Genomic DNA, 20012 nt, shown 5'->3' with positions numbered 1-20012 from the left:
GGACACTGACTGTCTCCCCATCTTCAAGAAAAGGCTCCAGACACACTTGTTCCGGGAGTACAACGGCACTTAGGAATGCTTGGCTGGACCTGATGTTAGTTTCCCTCCAGGATCACAATGACACTTATTGAGTGACTTGTTGCTCTTGTAGGTTAGTTATAACAAAGTTAAGTCTTGTACTCGCTGTGAAATATTTTACTGTTGATTGTTCTTCTTCAGGTACAGTCCTGCACTTTTTGTGGTTCATGTTGTTTTAATTCGTAACTTGTATAACTGCATACTCTTATGGGTCTTCCCTTTGGCACTTGTTTAGTTTTTTCACAATGTATGCTTCATGTTTTGGCTGCTTGCAATGTTTGGGACTACCTCGTTGTTATGATCAGTGACTCTATGCTCTTTTGTAAAGCTGTCTCTTGGAAGTCGCTTTGGATAAAAGCACCCCTTTTTGTCCCCTTTGGTACTCACCAGGAGTGTGGTTGATGAGCAACAGGTGTGCCTCATTGATTGCTCTCTTCCCCAGCCCAGCAGTAAAGGGCTGGGCAATTTCCTCCCACGCCTGGTTTAACCGAAGCTAATATGGTGAGGAAATTGCCACAATTGTTACAAATCAAGTTCTCAAATCAATTTCTGTAAAATGTAAATAGAAAAAAAACCCTATTAGAAGGACAATTGCAGTATTTCTAAGTTTTATGATTTACATCATGTCAAACTCATAAGGTGGAACAATTCAGGGACACGTTATAGTCAATGGTTCTTGGAAAAAGTTTTATGATAGTGTTTTCAATTCCTCCCAGCAGTGCGTAAAGTGTATTCAGAAGGTTGAATGTATTTGAGGGTTGTGTGTGTATTTTGAATGCAAAGTTAGGTTTTTAGGACAGATAATATGGTTTTGACAACAGTGTTTGATTTGGGGGTTAAAAGTCAAGGGTTTGGGCCAGTGTAAATATGAAGATGTGTGTTTAGAGTATAGAGAAAACACAGTACAAATTCAAGAAATGTGTGTTAGCAATTGAGAAAAAAACTGTAATGTGAGAGTTGAAATTCAAGCCCAGGATTACAACCAAGACTTGTCACCCTCTGGTTTAAGCCAGGGGGTTAAACCTCCTAGATTCTTAGTTAGCATCTCTCTTTTGGATTTGGGGCCACATAGTAGGACTTTAGTTTTGTCTTCATTTAATGTATGAAAGTTATCATTCATCCATTTGTTTATTGCCGACAAGCAGTTGGAAAAGAATTCACGGCTGTTGCATCGTTGGGTTCAGCGGATATATAGTGTCTTCCGCATTGCTATGGAAATCTGTATTATACTATGAATACAATGACTGATCAAACACTACCTACCCTTTATAAACACAATGACTAGTTAAACACTACATATCCAACACATGCAGCTGCCAAGTGGGTGATTTATTTAGCTATTTGTTCATGAGTGGGAATCTTAGGCTATAAAATGAGTTGTCTGATGTGAAGTTGTTATTCGTATCTAGAAACACCATGAGTCGTCGTCTCAGGCTGGGTGCTCTGATCTGTAAGTATCTGGTCTCTCTGGGGAGGGGGGCAGCTCCTTGGAGAGCTGAAGGACTAGTTTATATTCACTTTGTTAAAGCTCGTCTGTGTTTGAGGTTGTAGAACTAGATTTGTGAATGGATTCATTGTTAGATTATTATAAAGCTCCCATTATGGAAATGTAGAGATAATACAAAAGCAATTCCACAGACAATGTGACACTATCAAAAACACTGTTAAACTGCCAGATTGTGTTTGTGGTCTTTGTGTCTGTTTCAGTGCTGGCATGTTGCATGTCTACAGGAGCAGGTAAAACAAAGAAGAACCTGAACCCCCCCTCCCGTTCCTAGTGGGGATCTGTTTGTGAATGTGTAAACGATTGACAATTATTATTTGTACTGTTTCAGAGACGACAGACATCTGTGAAGCTCAGCAGGCCACCCTGAACTGTGGTATGTTGTTACACTGCTACACTGTTACACTGCTATACTGTTACACAATTAGTTATACTGTTGCAGTGTTCATTACACTGCTACTCTGTTATACTTGTACTGTTATAATGTTGCTCTGCTTTACTGTTAGTTTCACACTGCATACACTTAAACTAGAGAGTTTCATCAAAAGTAAGCGAGCATAAGAGGTAATAACGTTTTCCTGTTTCCAGGGAGATCTGTGATCAACGTGGTCAGTGCTAACTATGGACGCACAGACAGTGTGACCTGCATCTCTGGTCGTCCAAGCCAATCAGATTAGCAAGACCGACTGCATCAACCCCAAAACCTTCCAGTTGGTGGCTAGCATGTAAGACGCACACACGCACACACACACACCATGGACACACGTACAGACACTCTCACACACATATACTAACATTTTTTGCTCCTCTCATCTTCCCAGGTGCAATGGAAAGACAAGCTGTTCCCTGGTTGCCTCCAACTCTGTGTTCTCTGATCCATGTTTTGGAACCTACAAATACCTGAAAGTTACCTACACCTGCATTCCCCCAAGTTAGTATTGTCTGTGTGTGTGTGTGTGTGTGTGTGTGTGTGTGTGTGTGTGTGTGTGTGTGTGTGTAAAACTGTTGACACTGACACCTATTTGAACTATTACTGTTTCAGAGATAAGTGATCTGAGAAGATCTTATGTGAATGTGTAGGCATTTGAAAAATTACATCTATTTGTACTGTTACTGTTTCAGAGACGACAAACATCTGTGAAAGTCTGTTTGTAAATGTGTAAGCCATTGACAATTATTATTTGTACAGTTTCAGAGACGACAGACATCTGTGAAGCTCAGCAGGCCACCCTGAACTGTGGTATGTTGTTACACTGCTACACTGTTACACTGCTATACTGTTACACTGTTAGTTATACTGTTGGAGTGTTCATTGTACTGCTACTCTGTTATACTTGTACTGTTATAATGTTGCTCTTGCTTTACTGTTAGTTTCACACTGCATACACTTAAACTAGAGAGTTTCATCAATAGTAAGCCAGCATATGAGGTAAAAACGTTTTCTGTTACCAGGGAGTCCTGTGATCAACGTGGTCAGTGCTAACTATGGACGCACAGACAGTGTGACCTGCATCTCCTGGTCGTCAGCCAATCAGATTAGCAAGACCGACTGCATCAACCACAAAACCTTCCCGTTGGTGGCTAGCATGTAAGACGCACACACACACACACACCATGGGACAAACACACAGACACTCTCACACACATATACTCACATTTTGTCTCCTCTCACCTTCCAGGTGCAATGGAAAGACAAGCTGTTCTCTGGATGCCTCCAACTCTGTGTTCTCTGATCCATGTTTTGGAACCTACAAATACCTGAAAGTTACCTACACATGGCATTTCCCCCAAGGTAGTATTGTGTGTGTGTGTGATGAAGAAAGTTTTTGTCCGTCTCTTCGTAAACGGAGTGACTAAGTTCAGTTGAGTTCTGGATTTTAATAAGTATTCATCAATCTGCAGATTGAGAGAGAAAACCAGACCTCTGACAATAATTGACAACCACAACACCAGGCTTAGGTCTCAATCCTGTCTCTCTCTGAGCTCTGAAGGCCAGAGGACCATCTTTTATAGGGCACAATAATGTAAACATAGATAGTGACAGTCCGGGCAGTAATGACGTTACACAGTCTCAGAGAAAGAGATTCCACAGCTCCCAACACATGACCACTCAGACTAGAGAGTTCATAGTTGGAGCTCTCCTTGAAGTCATGACAAGGAACAGTTAGCCAGTACTTTCTCCTGTTCCCGAACATCTATTAACCCTGACACAAACACAATCTACTCTTATTACTAGTAAGCTTACATGAGAACACACTAACTAGTATCCAATGTTTAGTTCTATTGATTAGTGAATAATGTAAGCACACAGGAAATTGCATTTCTTCCAGATGTGTGTGTGTAGACTGTTGACACTGACACCTATTTGAACTATTACTGTTTCAGAGATAGAGATAAATCTGAGGTCTTGTGTTAATGTGTGTAGGCAATTGAAAATTACATCTATTTGTACTATTATTGTTTCAGAGACGACAAACATCTGTGCAAGTATGTTTGTAAATGTGTAAGCCATTGACAATTATCATTTGTACAGTTTCAGAAGGACGACAGATATTTGTGAAGCTCAGCAGGCCACCCTGAACTGTGGTATGTTGTTACATCGCTATACTGTTATACTGTTGCAGTGTTCATTGCAGTGCTTCTGTTATACTTGTACTGTTATAATGTTGCTCTACTTTACTGTTAGTTTCACACTAAATACACTTAAACTAGAGAGTTTCATCAAAAGTAAACAAGCATAAGAGGTAATAACTTTTTCCTGTTTCCAGGGAGTTCTGTGATTAACGTGGTCAGTGCTAACTATGGACGCACAGACAGTGTGACCTGCATCTCTGGTCGTCCAGCCAAATACAGTTTAGCAAGAACGACTGCATAAACCCCCAAAACCTTTCCCGTTGGTGGCTAGCATGTAAGACGCACACACACACCACCACCCCACCATGTGAGACACACACAGCACACATCAAAGGACACACACAGACACCCTCACACACACTCAAATAGACACACACCACACACTCTTATTTTGCTCTTTTTCCACCTTCCCAGATGTGATGGAAAGACGAGCTGTTCCCTGATTGCCTTCCCACTATGTGTTCTCTGATCCCTGTATTGGAACCTACAAATACCTGAATGTTGCCTACACCTGCATTCCCCCAAGTTAGTATTGTGTGTGTGTGTGTGTGTGTAGACTGTTGACACTGACACCTATTTGAACTATTACTGTTTCAGAGATAACAGGGATCTGAGAAGGTCTTGTGCGAATGTGTGTAGGCATTTGAAAATTACATCTATTTGTACTATTATTGTTTCAGAGACGACAAACATCTGTGAAGCTCAGCAGACCACCCTGAACTGTGGTATGTTGTTACACTGCTACACTGTTACACTGTTATACTGTTACAATTATGTTATACTGTTGCAGTGTTCATTGCACTGCTACTCTGTTATACTTGTACTGTTATAATGTTGCTCTGCTTTACTGTTAGTTTCACACTGAGTAAACTTAAACAAGAGAGTTTCATCAAAAGTAAACGAGCATAAGAGGTAATATTGTCTTCCTGTTTCCAGGGAGTTCTCTGATCAACGTGGTCAGGGCTAACTATGGACGCACAGACAGTGTGACCTGCATCTCTGGTCGTCCAGCCAATCAGATTAGCAAGACCGACTGCATCAACCCCAAAACCTTCCCGTTGGTGGCTAGCATGTAAGACGCACACACACACACACACACCATGGACACACGCACACAGACACTCACACACATATACTCACATTTTGCTCCTCCCACCTTCCCAGGTGCAATGGAAAGACAAGCTGTTCCCCGGTTGCCTCCCACTCTGTGTTCTCTGATCCCTGTATTGGAACCTACAAATACCTGAATGCCACCTACACCTGCATTCCCCCAAGTTAGTATTGTGTTTGTGTGTGTATAAGTGTATACCCCTGGCACTGACATCTATTTGAACTATTATTGTTTCAGTGACGACAGTCATCTGTGAAGGTCAGACGACCTCCCTAAACTGTGGTATGTTACACCGTTTACATACTGTTACACCGTTACATACTGTTACACTGTTACATACTGTTACTGTTACACTGTTACATACTGTTACTGTTACATCGTTACATACTGTTACTGTAACACCGTTACATACTGTTACTGTTACACTGTTACTGCTACACTGTTAAACTGCTATACTGTTATATTACCAACTATTACAATTATACTGATGCCCTGCTATACTGTTAAAGTTTCACACTTAAACTACAAGTTTCATCAAAAGTAAGTGAGCATAAGAGGTATTAGCTTCTTCCTGTTTCCAGGGAGTTCTCTGATCAAGGTGGTCAGTGCTAACTATGGACGCACAGACAGTGTGACCTGCATATCTGGTCATCCAGCCAATCAGATTCGCAAGACCGACTGCATCTTTTCCACAACCTTCCAGATGGTGGCTACCATGTAAGATGCGTGTATACACACACACACACACACACAAACGCTCTCTCGCACACACACTTATTTTGCTCCTTCCACCTTCCCAGATGCAATGGAAAGACAAGCTGTTCTCTGGATGCCTCCAACTCTGTGTTCTCTGATCCCTCCAACTCTGTGTTCTCTGATCCCTGTCCTGGAACCTACAAATACCTGGATGTGACCTACATCTGCGTTCCCACAAGTAAGTGGTCTTTTCATCAGTCTTTGTATAAATGTGACATTATGAGTGTATATATTTGACTTTAGCACATGTATTCCTCTTTCAGTGAGTATTGTTGCGTAGAAGGAGAGCTCCATCCCTGGAACAGACTTGACCCGGGGGTGAACCTGTTTCAAGGACGAAGACTAATTCAACATTGAATAAATTCCTCCATTCACTTGTATCAGTGTGTTGTGGTTGTATCCAGACAGGTCAGAAACACATCAGGGTCAAGATGATCAGTGATACAGGAAGCACTTGGTTTACTAACCCCACTGAGACCAAAGAAGTCCAGAGCTAAGCTCTGAGTTAAAACAAACAAAACTTAGTTCCAAATACTTGTCCCAGACATAACTAGCCTCCATCACAAGGATCCTGTTCGTAGTCTAGCGTTATGCAATTATACTCATGTGAAATGTGTTCAACCCTTTCCAGCCGGATCATACAAAACAAGTATTACAATACAACGGTTCCTGCCTTCATATTTTTGCTGTCCACACCGATTTTTATTTCTGGACTGCCAGACACTCATGACAACATAAGCTGAAGAACATCCAATTAGTTAAGGGGTTACCGGGCATTAATAATACACGTATCGTTAATATTGCCGACATATTCCCCACATCTTATATTTGAATGACCCTTTTTTGGTCCTGAGCTAAGCAGACAAAAAAAAACAGTTGGATAACGTTGTAAAACATTAGATTTGTAGTTGCAAAACGCAATTTATGTTAAAAAAAAATAAAGTTTTAACAGTATCTCTACTTTACTCAATGATTCTCGTGTACTTTTTACACCATTGCAGTACAACGTGGTGGTGAATCAAATCAGAACGTCTAATTAGGGGAGAACTTGCACTCTCGGGAACACTTCCGGTTTCTGAACTGGTTGCAATTCCAATATGGTTCCTTATGAAGGCGCTCACGGGCAAGTGCAGAATGAATGGAGGTCTATGGAGCTTCACCCCTCAAAATCCACTTTTCTCAGGATATGTTTTGTCTTGTAGGTGGAAACAAAGTTCACTATATTTTGGAGCAAGTTACAGTAATGTAATAGTCTACTGTGTAATATGTAATATTACATATATTTTCGTCCTACTTCCCCTAAAGCAATAAGGTTAAGGCTACTTAAAGACACTCCTTCCACTCAAAGTATGTTCTAAATGGCATAAATGCTGCCAATTAATAATGGACATAACAACTTATTGGAAATGGCCATTAACCTATCTTATCGATTAAGGTAGGCCACTCTAAAGCACGTGTAGGCCTACACTGTCTGCTTAATTTGATCTTGACATATAGGCTAAGCATTTTGTAGCAAAACATAACAGTAAACCCACTATTAATTGCATTATCTTAATTCAGTGTAACTACTTCAGCATAAGGGGCGTTCAGCAATCGCTATCGAATCAACAGCCACCTGCAATTTAGCTAGCAGGTGAAGAATACAACGAAAATCACCAGTTAACTTAATTTAAATTTGCAACAACTATAGATTAGATTAGATTCAACTTTATTGTAATTGCACAGAGTACAGTAACTGAGGCAACGAAATGCAGTTTAGCATCTAACCAGAAGTGGAAAAACAGCAAGAGGTGCAGAGCATGGCATGTGTAAAGTGCAATAAGTGAACAAATAGACACAAATAGAGAAAGGTAGACTAATACAATAACAGGCTAAAGACAAAATGCCAAATTATACGATTTACAGTTCTCAAGGACGCACAGTGGCGCGCGTTCCCGTTTGCGGTTTGAAGCATGTGTCCGTGCTATTCTCCGACATGCACTATAACAATCACTGCTGATAGTGGGTGATACTGTCATTATGACATCATAATAGATTTTAATGACATCAGCATACAGTTCCACAAAGCTGTACATGTGCATCATTTTAAAACCAGCAGATCATTGCTGCAAACTTTTTGAAGTAGCCTACATTTCTAGTCAGTTTTCTTATGAACTTACTAGATAATAATTATTCAACGATAGCCTGCAAATCAATGCACTCTACCACCTCAAAATGAGTGAGTATTACAATATTAACTGCTGTAGTATTTTTCAAATGCCTTCAAATATTGTACAACATCATCACATGTCACCACCATCTGATTTACACTCTGCCATGTCACATTTAGTGTTTGTACATTATTAGAAAACACTAAACACCATTTGTATACATCATACAATTAAAATGACTTGAAAACCACAAAAACATGATAACTTCACTATGAGTGTCAAGTCCGTCATCGCACCATCACCACCAAACCATCATACAAAAATATGAACTATTGTGTGGTTTAGGAGTCTGATAGTGTTGACACAAAGTGTCAAGGTAAAAAACACTTTGATAAAAAGAAAAAGGTTGGGAGGAGAAAAAAGAGTAGCTAAGGAGCTTAGTACATGTTAAATACTTTGGCTACTAATTTGTCTGAGTTTTATGTAAAAAAATATTGCACCTTGTTTATTCCCACTTCTCATGGCACAACCATTGAACTAATATATTCTATGCTATAGAATCTATGCTATTCTATACTAGCTGGATTGTAGGGTACCTATATGATTGTTTTGTGTTTTACAATATTGTCTAACCTGATGTGAATGTCACTTTCTTGTGGATCTTATTGAATTTCCCATGTTTCAAGAGGCACAAGGCTAATTCTACATATTTGACATCATAATGATTCCATGACAACAGCATACACATTCTACAAAAATATACATGTCTGCATTTTACAATCTCACTGCAGATCAATGCTACATTGCTTTTAAAAAGTTAAATGTTCATGAACTCAATAGATAGTAATGATATCACAATAACGTGTATATCAATGCACCCCCACCTTGAAACATGAGTGAGTATGACGATATTAACTGCTGTAAAAAAAAATTCAAATGCCTTAGAATATTGTAGAACACAAAACATTCAATGAAATGACTATAGGTACATAATGATGCATATAGTAACAACATAGTTAAAGATGATAGCTAAGGTAGCTAGATTTAAACATACATAATAATAAAGACAGAAAAAAAGAGATAGATGGATAGGCCAAAATGTTCATTATACATGAATGTGTGTGTGTGAACTCTGTAGGATCGTTTGAGGAGAAGTACGTGGAACTGAGCTGTCTTGGCCAAGGTGGCTTCGGCTCAGTCTACGCTGGACTCCGTATAGATGACAATCTGCCTGTACGAATGACATAACACACACATACAAAAATATACACACAGTCACACACAGAGCAGTATATCATTTTTATAAATCAACATGTTGTATTTCCCCCCACCCGTCTCTTTCGATAGGTGGCAGTCAAGCACGTTCCCATTGATAAGGTGATAAATACAACTGTGGTGAGTGGACCAATCCCACTTTTACAATTCATATATTCCATTATAGATTCTCATTCTGAATTATCTGTCATCCATGTCTTCCAATGGATAACATCCCTATTGCAGCATGAACTCTAACTGGTTGTCTGTGTTCTGTGTTTAAGACCCTGCGTGGGAAGCTCCGCCAGCTCCCCCTGGAGGTGGTGCTCCTACTGATTGTAGGACAGGGTGGGGCAGACATGGCTGAGAAGGCCAGGGGTGAGGAGTTGAGGGGTGAGGCCAGGGTTGGAGACGGTCAGGCAGCAGTGGAGCTGCTGAACTGGTACGAGCTGGACCAAGAGCTCATTATAGTTCTGGAGAGGCCTGTACCCGCCGTGGAACTGTTTGACTATATCCAGGAGAGAGGAGGATGTCTTCCAGAGGATCAGGCCAAAGTGAGTGTGTGCAGACAAGTTCATCACAGCCATCCACCTCCAAAGAGCTATTTGTGAAAGTCAACATTCATCACCATTTGCCCCTCCTCTCCCAACTGTCCTCCATCTTTCTCTCGGTCTCTTTCTCTTTCTGTAGATCATTCTGAGGCAGCTGGTTGAGGCCATGGTCAATTTTCACTCTTGGGGTGTCCTCCACCGAGATATTAAGCCAGAGAACCTTCTGGTCGAGACCGGATCTGCAGTTCCACGGATTAGGGTTCTGGACTTTGGCTGTGGCTGCATTATTCAAGAAGCACCCTACACCGAGTTCCTTGGTACGATTCCCTACTCTTGTATTGTCTCTGCCCCCCCCCCCCCCCCATCGATATTAAAAAGCAATATATCATCGAAGATTTACCATGATGACAAACACAAGGACTTGAGCGGAAATAAAGAATGGACTCAGTTGCGATTGCACCCAATCACATACGTACACACACTTCCATGTGCGGTTTAACTTAGGTTGTTTTGTGTGTGTGTGTCAGGGACCAAAATGTACATCCCTCCTGAATGGTACCTCCATGGTTCCTACAAGGCGGTTCCATCCGCTGTCTGGCAGCTGGGGGTACTGTTATACAACGTGCTGTCTGGGATATTCCCCTTTCGCACACCCGACCAGGTCCTTTATTGTGATCCTATCCCTACCATGGATGGGTTTTCCAGCCGTAAGACACCCATCCACACGCAGACGAGAAAAATAAACATACACACTCACACAGAGGCACACACATGCTTTCTGTCTGTATCAAACTGACCACAGTTTCCTCCACTTCTCTCATATTCTCTGCTATCTATCTCTTTCTCTTTCTTTCTCTCTCCAGAATGTAAGAACCTGCTGAAATTGTGTTTGGCAAAGTGCCCCGAAGACCGGCCCACTCTAGAGGAAGTCCTTCTCCACCCGTGGCTGCATCCAGAGGAGGAGAGGAAAGCAGGGAGACAGAAAAAGAGAAAGAGAAAGGAAAGAAGAGATGCAGAGAGCAGCAGAGGAGGGGAGAGGAAGAGGAAGAGAGAGCTGGAAGAGAGACAGGATTCGGGGGAGTCTTCGACGGCACTGTCCCTTGAGGACTCCTCGTCTTCGTCCTCCCTCTCCCTGTCCCAGGGCAACACCAAGAGGTGTAGGGTAGATACCAGGAGCCCCAAGGTGTCCCCTAAAAGCACCACTGCCACAACAATGACCCCACATGGTACACATGGAAGAGGTAAGACACACAAACACAGACGGTCACAGCCATGCACCAGTTTAAGTTCTCCTGGTCTTCCTTGCCCCCCGTGTTTTCTGTCTGTCTCCGTGGGTGTGTGTTCTGGTCTTGGTTTGGCCTCTCGAGGCTCCCTGCACTCCTATGTCTCATTCCAATCACCCTTTCTAGAGGTTGATAAATAACTACTTTGTTGTTTTAATCCTGTCTTGCTTTTCCCTGCTTTTGTGTCCATCCCCTATTACTGACAGTGGGATGCGACCATGACAAGGACCCAGAGGAGAAGCAGGGCTACATGGAAAGGGAGACAGAACTTGGCAGGTCAGTGGGAAACCTCCTAAACTTTGAACCTCATCAGCTGATTTTTCAGATGAAGCATTGATTCTGAGAAAGGCCATGAGTGAGTAATATTGCTCTCCCCAGGGCCCATGCTGTGTCCACCATCCCAGAAATCAGTGATACAGCACTGCTGCCCAGAGGCCCTCTTCCTGTGCTGCCCAGAGGCCCTCTGCCTGTGCTGCCCAGAGGCCCTCTGCCTGTGCTGCCCAGAGCCCTGGTGCCCGTGCTGCCCAGAGGCCTGGTGCCTGTGCTGCCCAGAGGCCCTCTGCCTGTGCTACCCGAAGGCTCTCTGCCCGTGCTGCCCAGAGGCCTGGTGCCCATGCTGCCCAGAGTCCTGGTGCCCGTGCTGCCCAGCACCGAGCCCTCTGCTCCTCCTGAGCCCCCGGCAGAGTCCTGGCCGACTCCAGCACCCCCAGAGCTCGGTGCACATAAGAAGCCCAGCCTTGGTCACCACCACCGACCCCCTGAGCACCTCTGCGCATCCAGACGGCCTCCAGGTCTGCCTCCAGAGCTGCCCCGGCTTTTCACCCTGCCTCCTGGCCGGCCTCCAGAACTGCCCTGGCCTTCGTCCCTGCCCCCCGGTCGTCCTCCCGACCTCCCCACTGTCCCTTTCTCCCCCCGTCGCCTTCCAGACAGCCCCCCCCCCCTCCCCCTTTCAGGAGAGAGGAAGATATCTCCCTGAGGATCAGGTCAAGGTGAGTGATTTTACAAGTTCATACTCACAAACCCATGTCTGGAATAATACCAAATCCTGTAGAAAACTGTTAGAGATCACAGACCACAGACTCTGGATCCAGAAAAGCTGCCAAAGGAAGGTTGGAACAAGGTTCTTATGGAGCCTGATGAACACCAGATTGGATGGAAACGGACGTGTGAATGATGCTGAACAGAGATGAATGAAGCTGAAAAGTCCATGGAAAATGGACACCAGAATGAATGATGCTAGAAACAGAAGGGAAGACCAACACACCACTACATACATACAGTACACACATGTTCCTATGGTGTACGTAACACCAGGAGAGAGGAAGACATCTCTTAGAGGATTAAGCCGAAGATATCTCCCAGGGATTTCCAAGCCGTAAGACACGCATCCACACGCAGGAAATGACATGCACACTCACCCGAGACACACATTGTCTTTAACTAGCTGACCACAATCCCCTCCACCTCTGTCATATTCTCTGCTATCTGTCATTCTCTCTTTCCTTTTCTCTCTTCAGAAGATGTGAACCTACAGAAGGAGGCGGTTTGGCAAAGACCTGCCCACTCTGGAGGGAATTCTGCTCCACCCTTGGCTGCAGTGGTCCAGCCCCTCCCCTTCACCTCTGGGAACACACCATGGGTCGGTGTGCAGCTCATCCACTGTCTCACCACCACAGACCACCTGGGACAGAACATACATTTTTTTCAAATCTCCCAAGCATATTTACAATACACTAAATAAATAATACATTATATGCTTAACTAGTCTGTTTATTTCTAGGAATTTAAATGTCCAAATACTGATTTCAAGTGATCTTCTGTCCTTTTTAGCTCATAGTAGAATAGTGCCCATGTCTGTGATGCAGACGGTGATTGAGATGTTGGTCATTTTAATTTGATGACACACAGGCAGCCATTATCAAGATATCTGTTGCAGTGCTTGTCACCGCTCTCGCTACTGCAGTCTCAATCTGATATTTACAGATTACAAATGATATTTCAGGTTGCAAAACTTTTCTACAGATGCAAATATTTCCTACAGATGCAAAATATGTTTGGCCCTTATTTGATAACATACTGCACAGGCCAACCTCAGAGCCGTAGTTTCTTCAGAGCCAACTCATGGCAATACTATGAATCTTACATTACACGTCAGTATTTATGCAGTGCCCGTGATGTCAGACTGTAGAACTCCTTGCCACAACCCACCTCTGCAGAGTGCATCAGTGTTGGACGGGGTCTGGAAAGTTGTATTGTTTTTAATATTTTAAACACTTATGTTAATATTCCCTGTCACAACCATGATGTCAACCCCCTCTTGCAAATTCTGCGGAAATGATTTGAAACGTTTAGATTCAATTTTATTCTCCTAATTTAGGCTCTATTAGCACTAGCCTCAACAGAAAAAACTAAATGTCAATGAATGTCTTTGGTGAAAGAAACACCTAATGTGTAAACACAATCATCACATGTTAAATACAATTTGGCTGAGCAGGTGATTTTCTTATTTCAATATTGCACCCTTTTTAGTCCCACTTCTCATACCACAAGTATATCCGATGGGCCTGAACTGTAGGTGGCCTATATTATTTGTATTTCCTTTTATTTTATCTAACCTGATTTTGATGCACATTCCTTGTGGACTGTATTGGATTTGCCATGTGCCTTGATGTAACAGACGTGGTCTTGCAAGGTTGTTAGTATATCTTGAAACTCCACGAGTCCTCGTCTCACACTGGGTGCTCTCACCTATTTGATACTGTAATATGTCTTGATATGACCCTGATACGTGATCTGAGCTCCCACTCGAGTGGTACACTCATGTTTCTCCCTTCAGCTCAGTTTACTTTAGAAATACTGACAGAAGACTCCCGTGCAAATAGTCATTGTAAGAAAAGCACATTTAACAATAGATACAGACATGAGCACATCAGAGTACACTGACTGGTGTCCACATCAAATAAACACAGCCCAAATGCTGGTCTATATGGTGGAGTCAGGTGGCTGAGCAGTTAGGGAATTGGGCTAGTAACCTGAAGGTCGCCAGTTCGATTCCCGGCTGTGCCAAATTACATTGTGCCAATGGGCAAGGCACTTTACCCTACTTTCCTCGGGGGGAATGTCCCTGTACTTACTGTAAGTCAATCTGGATAAGAGGGTCTAGTAAATGACTAAATGAAATGAAATATAACAGACCAGACGGAACAATACGATTTAATAGAAATTAATCTGTGATGTGGATTTTTTGTGATACAGTTGACACAACAGTGCAAATCTACAATTAACAAACCAAAAATTGGAGCAGGTGTAGCTCTTTTGTTTAATTTATATCATATCAAAACTGTTGATACTCAGGAAAAGTCTTGATGAAGACCATCCAGCTTTTTCCGGATCTCAAAATGGGACAGACCGGTGAGACCTGAGTCTCACCTTCTGATACTGCCTTGAGTATGTTGAACCCAAGTGTGGGACTTTTATTTTTGAAGGAAACCAGGAAATAAAGGAAGTTTCAGGTTCCAGGTAGGCTGCATTCAAGTGATCTGTAACTTCATCCAACACCGGCGGAACAGGACTCAGCGTCAGAGAATCACAAAGGTTTGGCACCGAGTATCAGGAACTGGAAAACAAACACTGAGACCCAGTTTCCCAGACATGGATGCATACTTGTCCTAGACTGAAAACGTTTTCAATGGAGATCTTCATTTTTCTCTTCCTTTAGGACTAGGCTAAATCCATGTCTGGGAAACTCAGACTAAGAGTTACACACCTTTGCTGCCCACTATAATAATAATAATAAATATAGCTGCAAGTAGCGATGTGGGTTCCTCCTCAAAATGGCAAAATATTATGAAAATGTATATTGGAGAAGGTCAAAAGTTGGACAACAAGACACCAAAAACAATTCATGCTTGGCAAACAACAGGTTGATTGGAGATTAGAAACTCAAGATCATGTGGTTGCATGTCAGCCTCTCTATCCCCTCTACTACACATCAACTGTTGAGATTTTTTAACAGAAAGGGCAAAGTATTAGCTTTGGATCCTTGAGGCTTTTTTGTTCCCCATGAGAAATAAGGCATGTATAGCAATCTTCAGGCATTTTGTGGTAATGGGACGCTGGGGAAATCACATAGACTTTGGGCGTGGTTTATAGCGCCACCGATGGGTATACGTGGGCCACGAGCCGTCTGGGAGTAGTGAGTGACCTGTTGTATCATTGGGCCAAATTTGAAAAAATCGTCCGAAGGACTTTTTGAGCTATTGAGCCATTTAATGGAGAAATATAATAATAAGAATACTAACAAAAACAGGAGGAACCCTAATAAGACTTTATTTATATAGCACATTTCATGCACGGATTGCAGCACAAAGTGCTTTACATAAAATCTATAAAAACTATCTTATCAGTAATGAAAGTAATAAGAAAATTAAAAGAAAACCCTTCTGAACATATGCCGCAGTCTTTGCGGTAATCCAGAAAACACAAGCCGCAGTCGTTGCGAAATCTCGAGCCACAGTCTTTGTGGTTTCCCAATATAAATAAAAAGTTACAAATAAAATGTAACCCAAGCTCAGGACCTTTTTTCAGAGCAGTTCAGAACCAATGATGAGCTCAAGCCTTTTAAAGAGCAATCCAAAGCACACAATGTCAGACTTTTGGCAGTCCTATGAATGCAATTACTAATCAAACACCACCTAATTTTTATAAACCTTTCATAAACACTCTCACCTTTTATAAGCACAATGACTAGTTAAACACCTACATATCCAACACATGCAGCTGCCAATTACGTGATTCATTTAGCTATTTGTTCATCAGTCAGAATCTCAGCCTCTATAAAACAAGTTGTCTGAGGTGAGGTTGTTGTTCGTATCTAGAAACTCCATGAGTCCTCGTCTCACGCTGGGTGCTCTGATCTGTAAGTATCTTGTCTCTCTGGGGAGGGGGGCAGCTCCTTACAGAGCTGAAGGACAAGTTTATGTTTATATCATTAAAGCTTGTCTGTGTTTGAATTTGTAGAGCTAGATTATGGTTTGTGACTGGATTCATTGTTAGACTAATTATAAAGCTCTCATTATGAAAATGTAAAGATAATACGAGCATAATTCCACAGACACTGTGACAGTTTTCAAAAACACTGTTAAACTGCCAGATTGTGAATGTGGTCTTTGTGCCTGTTTCAGTGCTGGCATGTTGTATGTCTACAGAAGCAGGTAAAACTCAGAAGAACCTATTTGTAAATGTGTTAACAACAGACTAGTATTTGTATTGTTTCAGTGACGACAGACATCTGTGAAGGTCAGCAGGCCACCCTGAACAGTGGTACGTTGTTACACTACTACACAGTTACAGTTTTACTGTTGTCCTGCCATACTGTTAGTTTCTCATTGCATTCAAAAGTTACATTCATATTAAGAACGTATGAGTTAAACCCTTCCTGTTTCCAAGGAGTTCTGTGATCAACGTAGTCAGTGCAAACTATGGATGCACAGACAGTGTGACCCACGCACATCTCTGCATGTGACCTATATCTGCGTTCCCACAAGTAAGTTATCTTTACATCAGTTTATGTGTGTATGTATTTGACTCTGGCACACTTTCTGTTTCAGTGAGTATTGTAGAAGTGGACCATTCCTGGAACAGGACCTGGATGTAATCCTGTTCCAATAACAAAGACTAGTTAAATATTGAATACATGTATCCATTTACACCACATCCTTAATTATCTTGTTTTCTTAACCTAGTGTGCTTTTGCAAAATGTAGACTCATATTAAATGTAGTGTTTATTTAACAGGAAGACTTGTGAGCAGAGCAAATTGACAGTACACCTATTCATTTTCCTTTTACAGTTTTTTTCAACTGCTTACACACAAAATACGTATGTGTTACAGTGGTGGGTATAATTTGAACCTTTACTGTAGAAATGATAACAGGTAAGTAACAATCTACTATAGTTAAAACATGTTTTAATGTACACATAATAACTGTTTCAGCTTGTTTCAGCTTTACACTGGCTCCCTGTTACCTTCAGAATTGACTTTACTGTAAGGTCTTTTTCCTCACATACAAAGCTCTAGACGGACAAGGCCCTAGCTACATTGCTAACTCTCTTACTAACTACACACCAGCTAGAGTACTGCGATCATCAGATGCAGGCCTTTTAGAGGTCACTAGAAGCAGTCATAAGAAGATTGGTGATGCTACCTTTGTCAATTACGCTCCCGGTTTTTTCAAATGATTACACACATATGTTTTTTTTTACTCGTCCTCTTTTTTTCAAAACTCCAAGAACTGCAGACAAAATGCAAAAATCCCTCACTTCTCTTGTAAAATGAAGCACTGCATTCAAAATCTCACAAACGAGTTTTGAAAGCAAACATTTGTCTTATGTTGCAAACACCTTTGCCATAATATTACATTTTTTGATATATCATATACACACAGTTATTCAAAACCTAAAACTCTTCTTTCATGAGCTCCTATGTACATTTCTGTACAAGATTGAAAGCAAATGGCAGAGATGTTGAAAAATTCATGGTAAACATGAAAACAAAATTGAAACCTGTTTTTTTACTGTAAGCATTTGTGGTTGTGAAAACAGTATTACACAGTATGAAAGAAAATAAATACATCAACCGTGTGTAGTAGGACAGAAACCAAAACCCATCTTTTTTCAAAAATTTGGAATAACATGATTACAGTTATCCAAAGGAATGGTGTGAATGACTACTCTTACAGTCACTGTACTGTTGCACAGTATGATACAGTAATCCACCAGACTGGGACTAATCATGCAGTGCACTGCAGTCAATGGATGCATGGGTGCTAAAATATATGTATTTGTACACGATACCGTGTGTTGTGCTGAAACAGCTATCATGTTCTAACGTACATATTACTCTAAATTGTTACATACCTGTTTCTACAGTAAAGAAGTTCGTCTTTTGCAACCGACATGCGCAGTTGAGCCTGCTTGACAGATGTGTGACGTAGGGTGATAATTGGTCTATATCCAATCAGAAAGCAAGCTGAGAGAATACAGAAGCATAACAAACGGAGTCACGGCGCAACACAAAATTTAATGGAATTGATATGTGGCAACAGCAAACCCTTTTCTTTTTTCTGTTAATTTTCTGTGAAAATAATTCCAAACATTATCATTGCAATTTCTTCCTGCAAATAGTCTGCCATGCTTATTCTTTATTCTCAACAGATTTTGCGAGGTTTCTTGTGTTAACAGTCGGTACACTGGTTGGACATCTCTTTGTGTGTGGTGTGCTAGTCTTTGTCAAATCATGGCACACACCACACACTGTAGGAGCAAAACGGCTGAATCTAGGATTTTTTGTCCTCATGTTTGTGGTCTCTCACAGTTTGATATCTTATAAGGTTAAAAAAAATCGTTTATCTATTCTAAAGCCTTGATTAGTGTTGAGTAAAGCAATGAGTGTTTGCACATGTGAGGAGTTAGTGTGAGGCACTGATGAATTAGTGTGGCATTTTGATTGTTTGTGTTTGAAAAAGGAAATCAAGATGCTTCCTGTTAGAATTGTTTGTGTTACGTGGAGAATTGTATGTTGTGTTTTGCAAAAAGTGTTTAATGAAATAGAAAACTGAATCAAGGCCAAAAATGTGTGTATGCTTTTGCTGATTTGATGAGTGGTTCTGGTGTTTGAGTATAAGGTTTCAGAAATTGTGTGACAAGTAATGATTTTGTATGTAAGCAGTTGAAAAAAACTGTAATACAATTTTGTATGCATGCATGCCAATCATCACTAACAGTAGTTTTATGGGCTAAACTGAGTTGAAGGGAGAAACATGAGGGTAACTTGGCCCCCCAATGGTCAGCTCCCCACCTCCATCAGGGACACTGACTGTCTCCCCATCTTCAAGAAAAGGCTCCAGACACACTTGTTCCGGGAGTACAACGGCACTTAGGAATGCTTGGCTGGACCTGATGTTAGTTTCCTCCAGGATCACAATGACACTTATTGAGTGACTTGTTGCTCTTGTAGGTTAGTTATAACAAAGTTAAGTCTTGTACTCGCTGTGAAATATTTTACTGTTGATTGTTCTTCTTCAGGTACAGTCCTGCACTTTTTGTGGTTCATGTTGTTTTAATTCGTAACTTGTATAACTGCATACTCTTATGGGTCTTCCCTTTGGCACTTGTTTAGTTTTTTCACAATGTATGCTTCATGTTTTGGCTGCTTGCAATGTTTGGGACTACCTCGTTGTTATGATCAGTGACCTATGCTCTTTTGTAAAGCTGTCTCTTGGAAGTCGCTTTGGATAAAAGCACCCCTTTTTGTCCCCTTTGGTACTCACCAGGAGTGTGGTTGATGAGCAACAGGTGTGCCTCATTGATGCTCTCTTCCCCAGCCCAGCAGTAAAGGGCTGGGCAATTTCCTCCCACGCCTGGTTTACCGAAGCTAATATGGTGAGGAAATTGCCACAATTGTTACAAATCAAGTTCTCAAATCAATTTCTGTAAAATGTAAATAGAAAAAAACCCTATTAGAAGGACAATTGCAGTATTTCTAAGTTTTATGATTTACATCATGTCAAACTCATAAGGTGGAACAATTCAGGGACACGTTATAGTCAATGGTTCTTGGAAAAAGTTTTATGATAGTGTTTTCAATTCCTCCCAGCAGTGCGTAAAGTGTATTCAGAAGGTTGAATGTATT

The 20012-nt window shown here is 41.5% G+C and overlaps 1 protein-coding gene, 1 long non-coding RNA gene and 1 pseudogene across 2 annotated transcripts; all 3 read left to right on the top strand.

Annotated features, from left to right (window-relative positions):
* The first annotated feature begins 1366 nt into the window (after positions 1-1366).
* Positions 1367-6463, top strand: LOC124480874 (annotated as a pseudogene).
* A 3428-nt stretch (positions 6464-9891) lies between these two features.
* LOC124480267 (calcium/calmodulin-dependent protein kinase type II subunit beta-like) lies at positions 9892-12297 on the top strand (the record flags this gene model as incomplete). Its single annotated transcript, XM_047039397.1, has 7 exons — positions 9892-10041; positions 10178-10355; positions 10566-10745; positions 10902-11008; positions 11180-11279; positions 11528-11597; positions 11700-12297. Coding segments are annotated over 7 exons (1383 nt in total), but the record flags the coding sequence as incomplete, so codon positions are not given.
* A 3861-nt stretch (positions 12298-16158) lies between these two features.
* LOC124480877 lies at positions 16159-16859 on the top strand. Its single transcript, XR_006957587.1, has 3 exons — positions 16159-16239; positions 16599-16643; positions 16770-16859. It is a non-coding gene; the product is annotated as an uncharacterized LOC124480877 (long non-coding RNA).
* The last annotated feature ends 3153 nt before the right edge of the window (positions 16860-20012 follow it).

This window comes from Hypomesus transpacificus, chromosome 18, assembly GCF_021917145.1.
Source record: "Hypomesus transpacificus isolate Combined female chromosome 18, fHypTra1, whole genome shotgun sequence".
In the NCBI taxonomy this organism is placed as follows: Eukaryota; Metazoa; Chordata; class Actinopteri; order Osmeriformes; family Osmeridae; genus Hypomesus; species Hypomesus transpacificus.
This window is presented reverse-complemented; position numbering and strand designations above follow the sequence as displayed.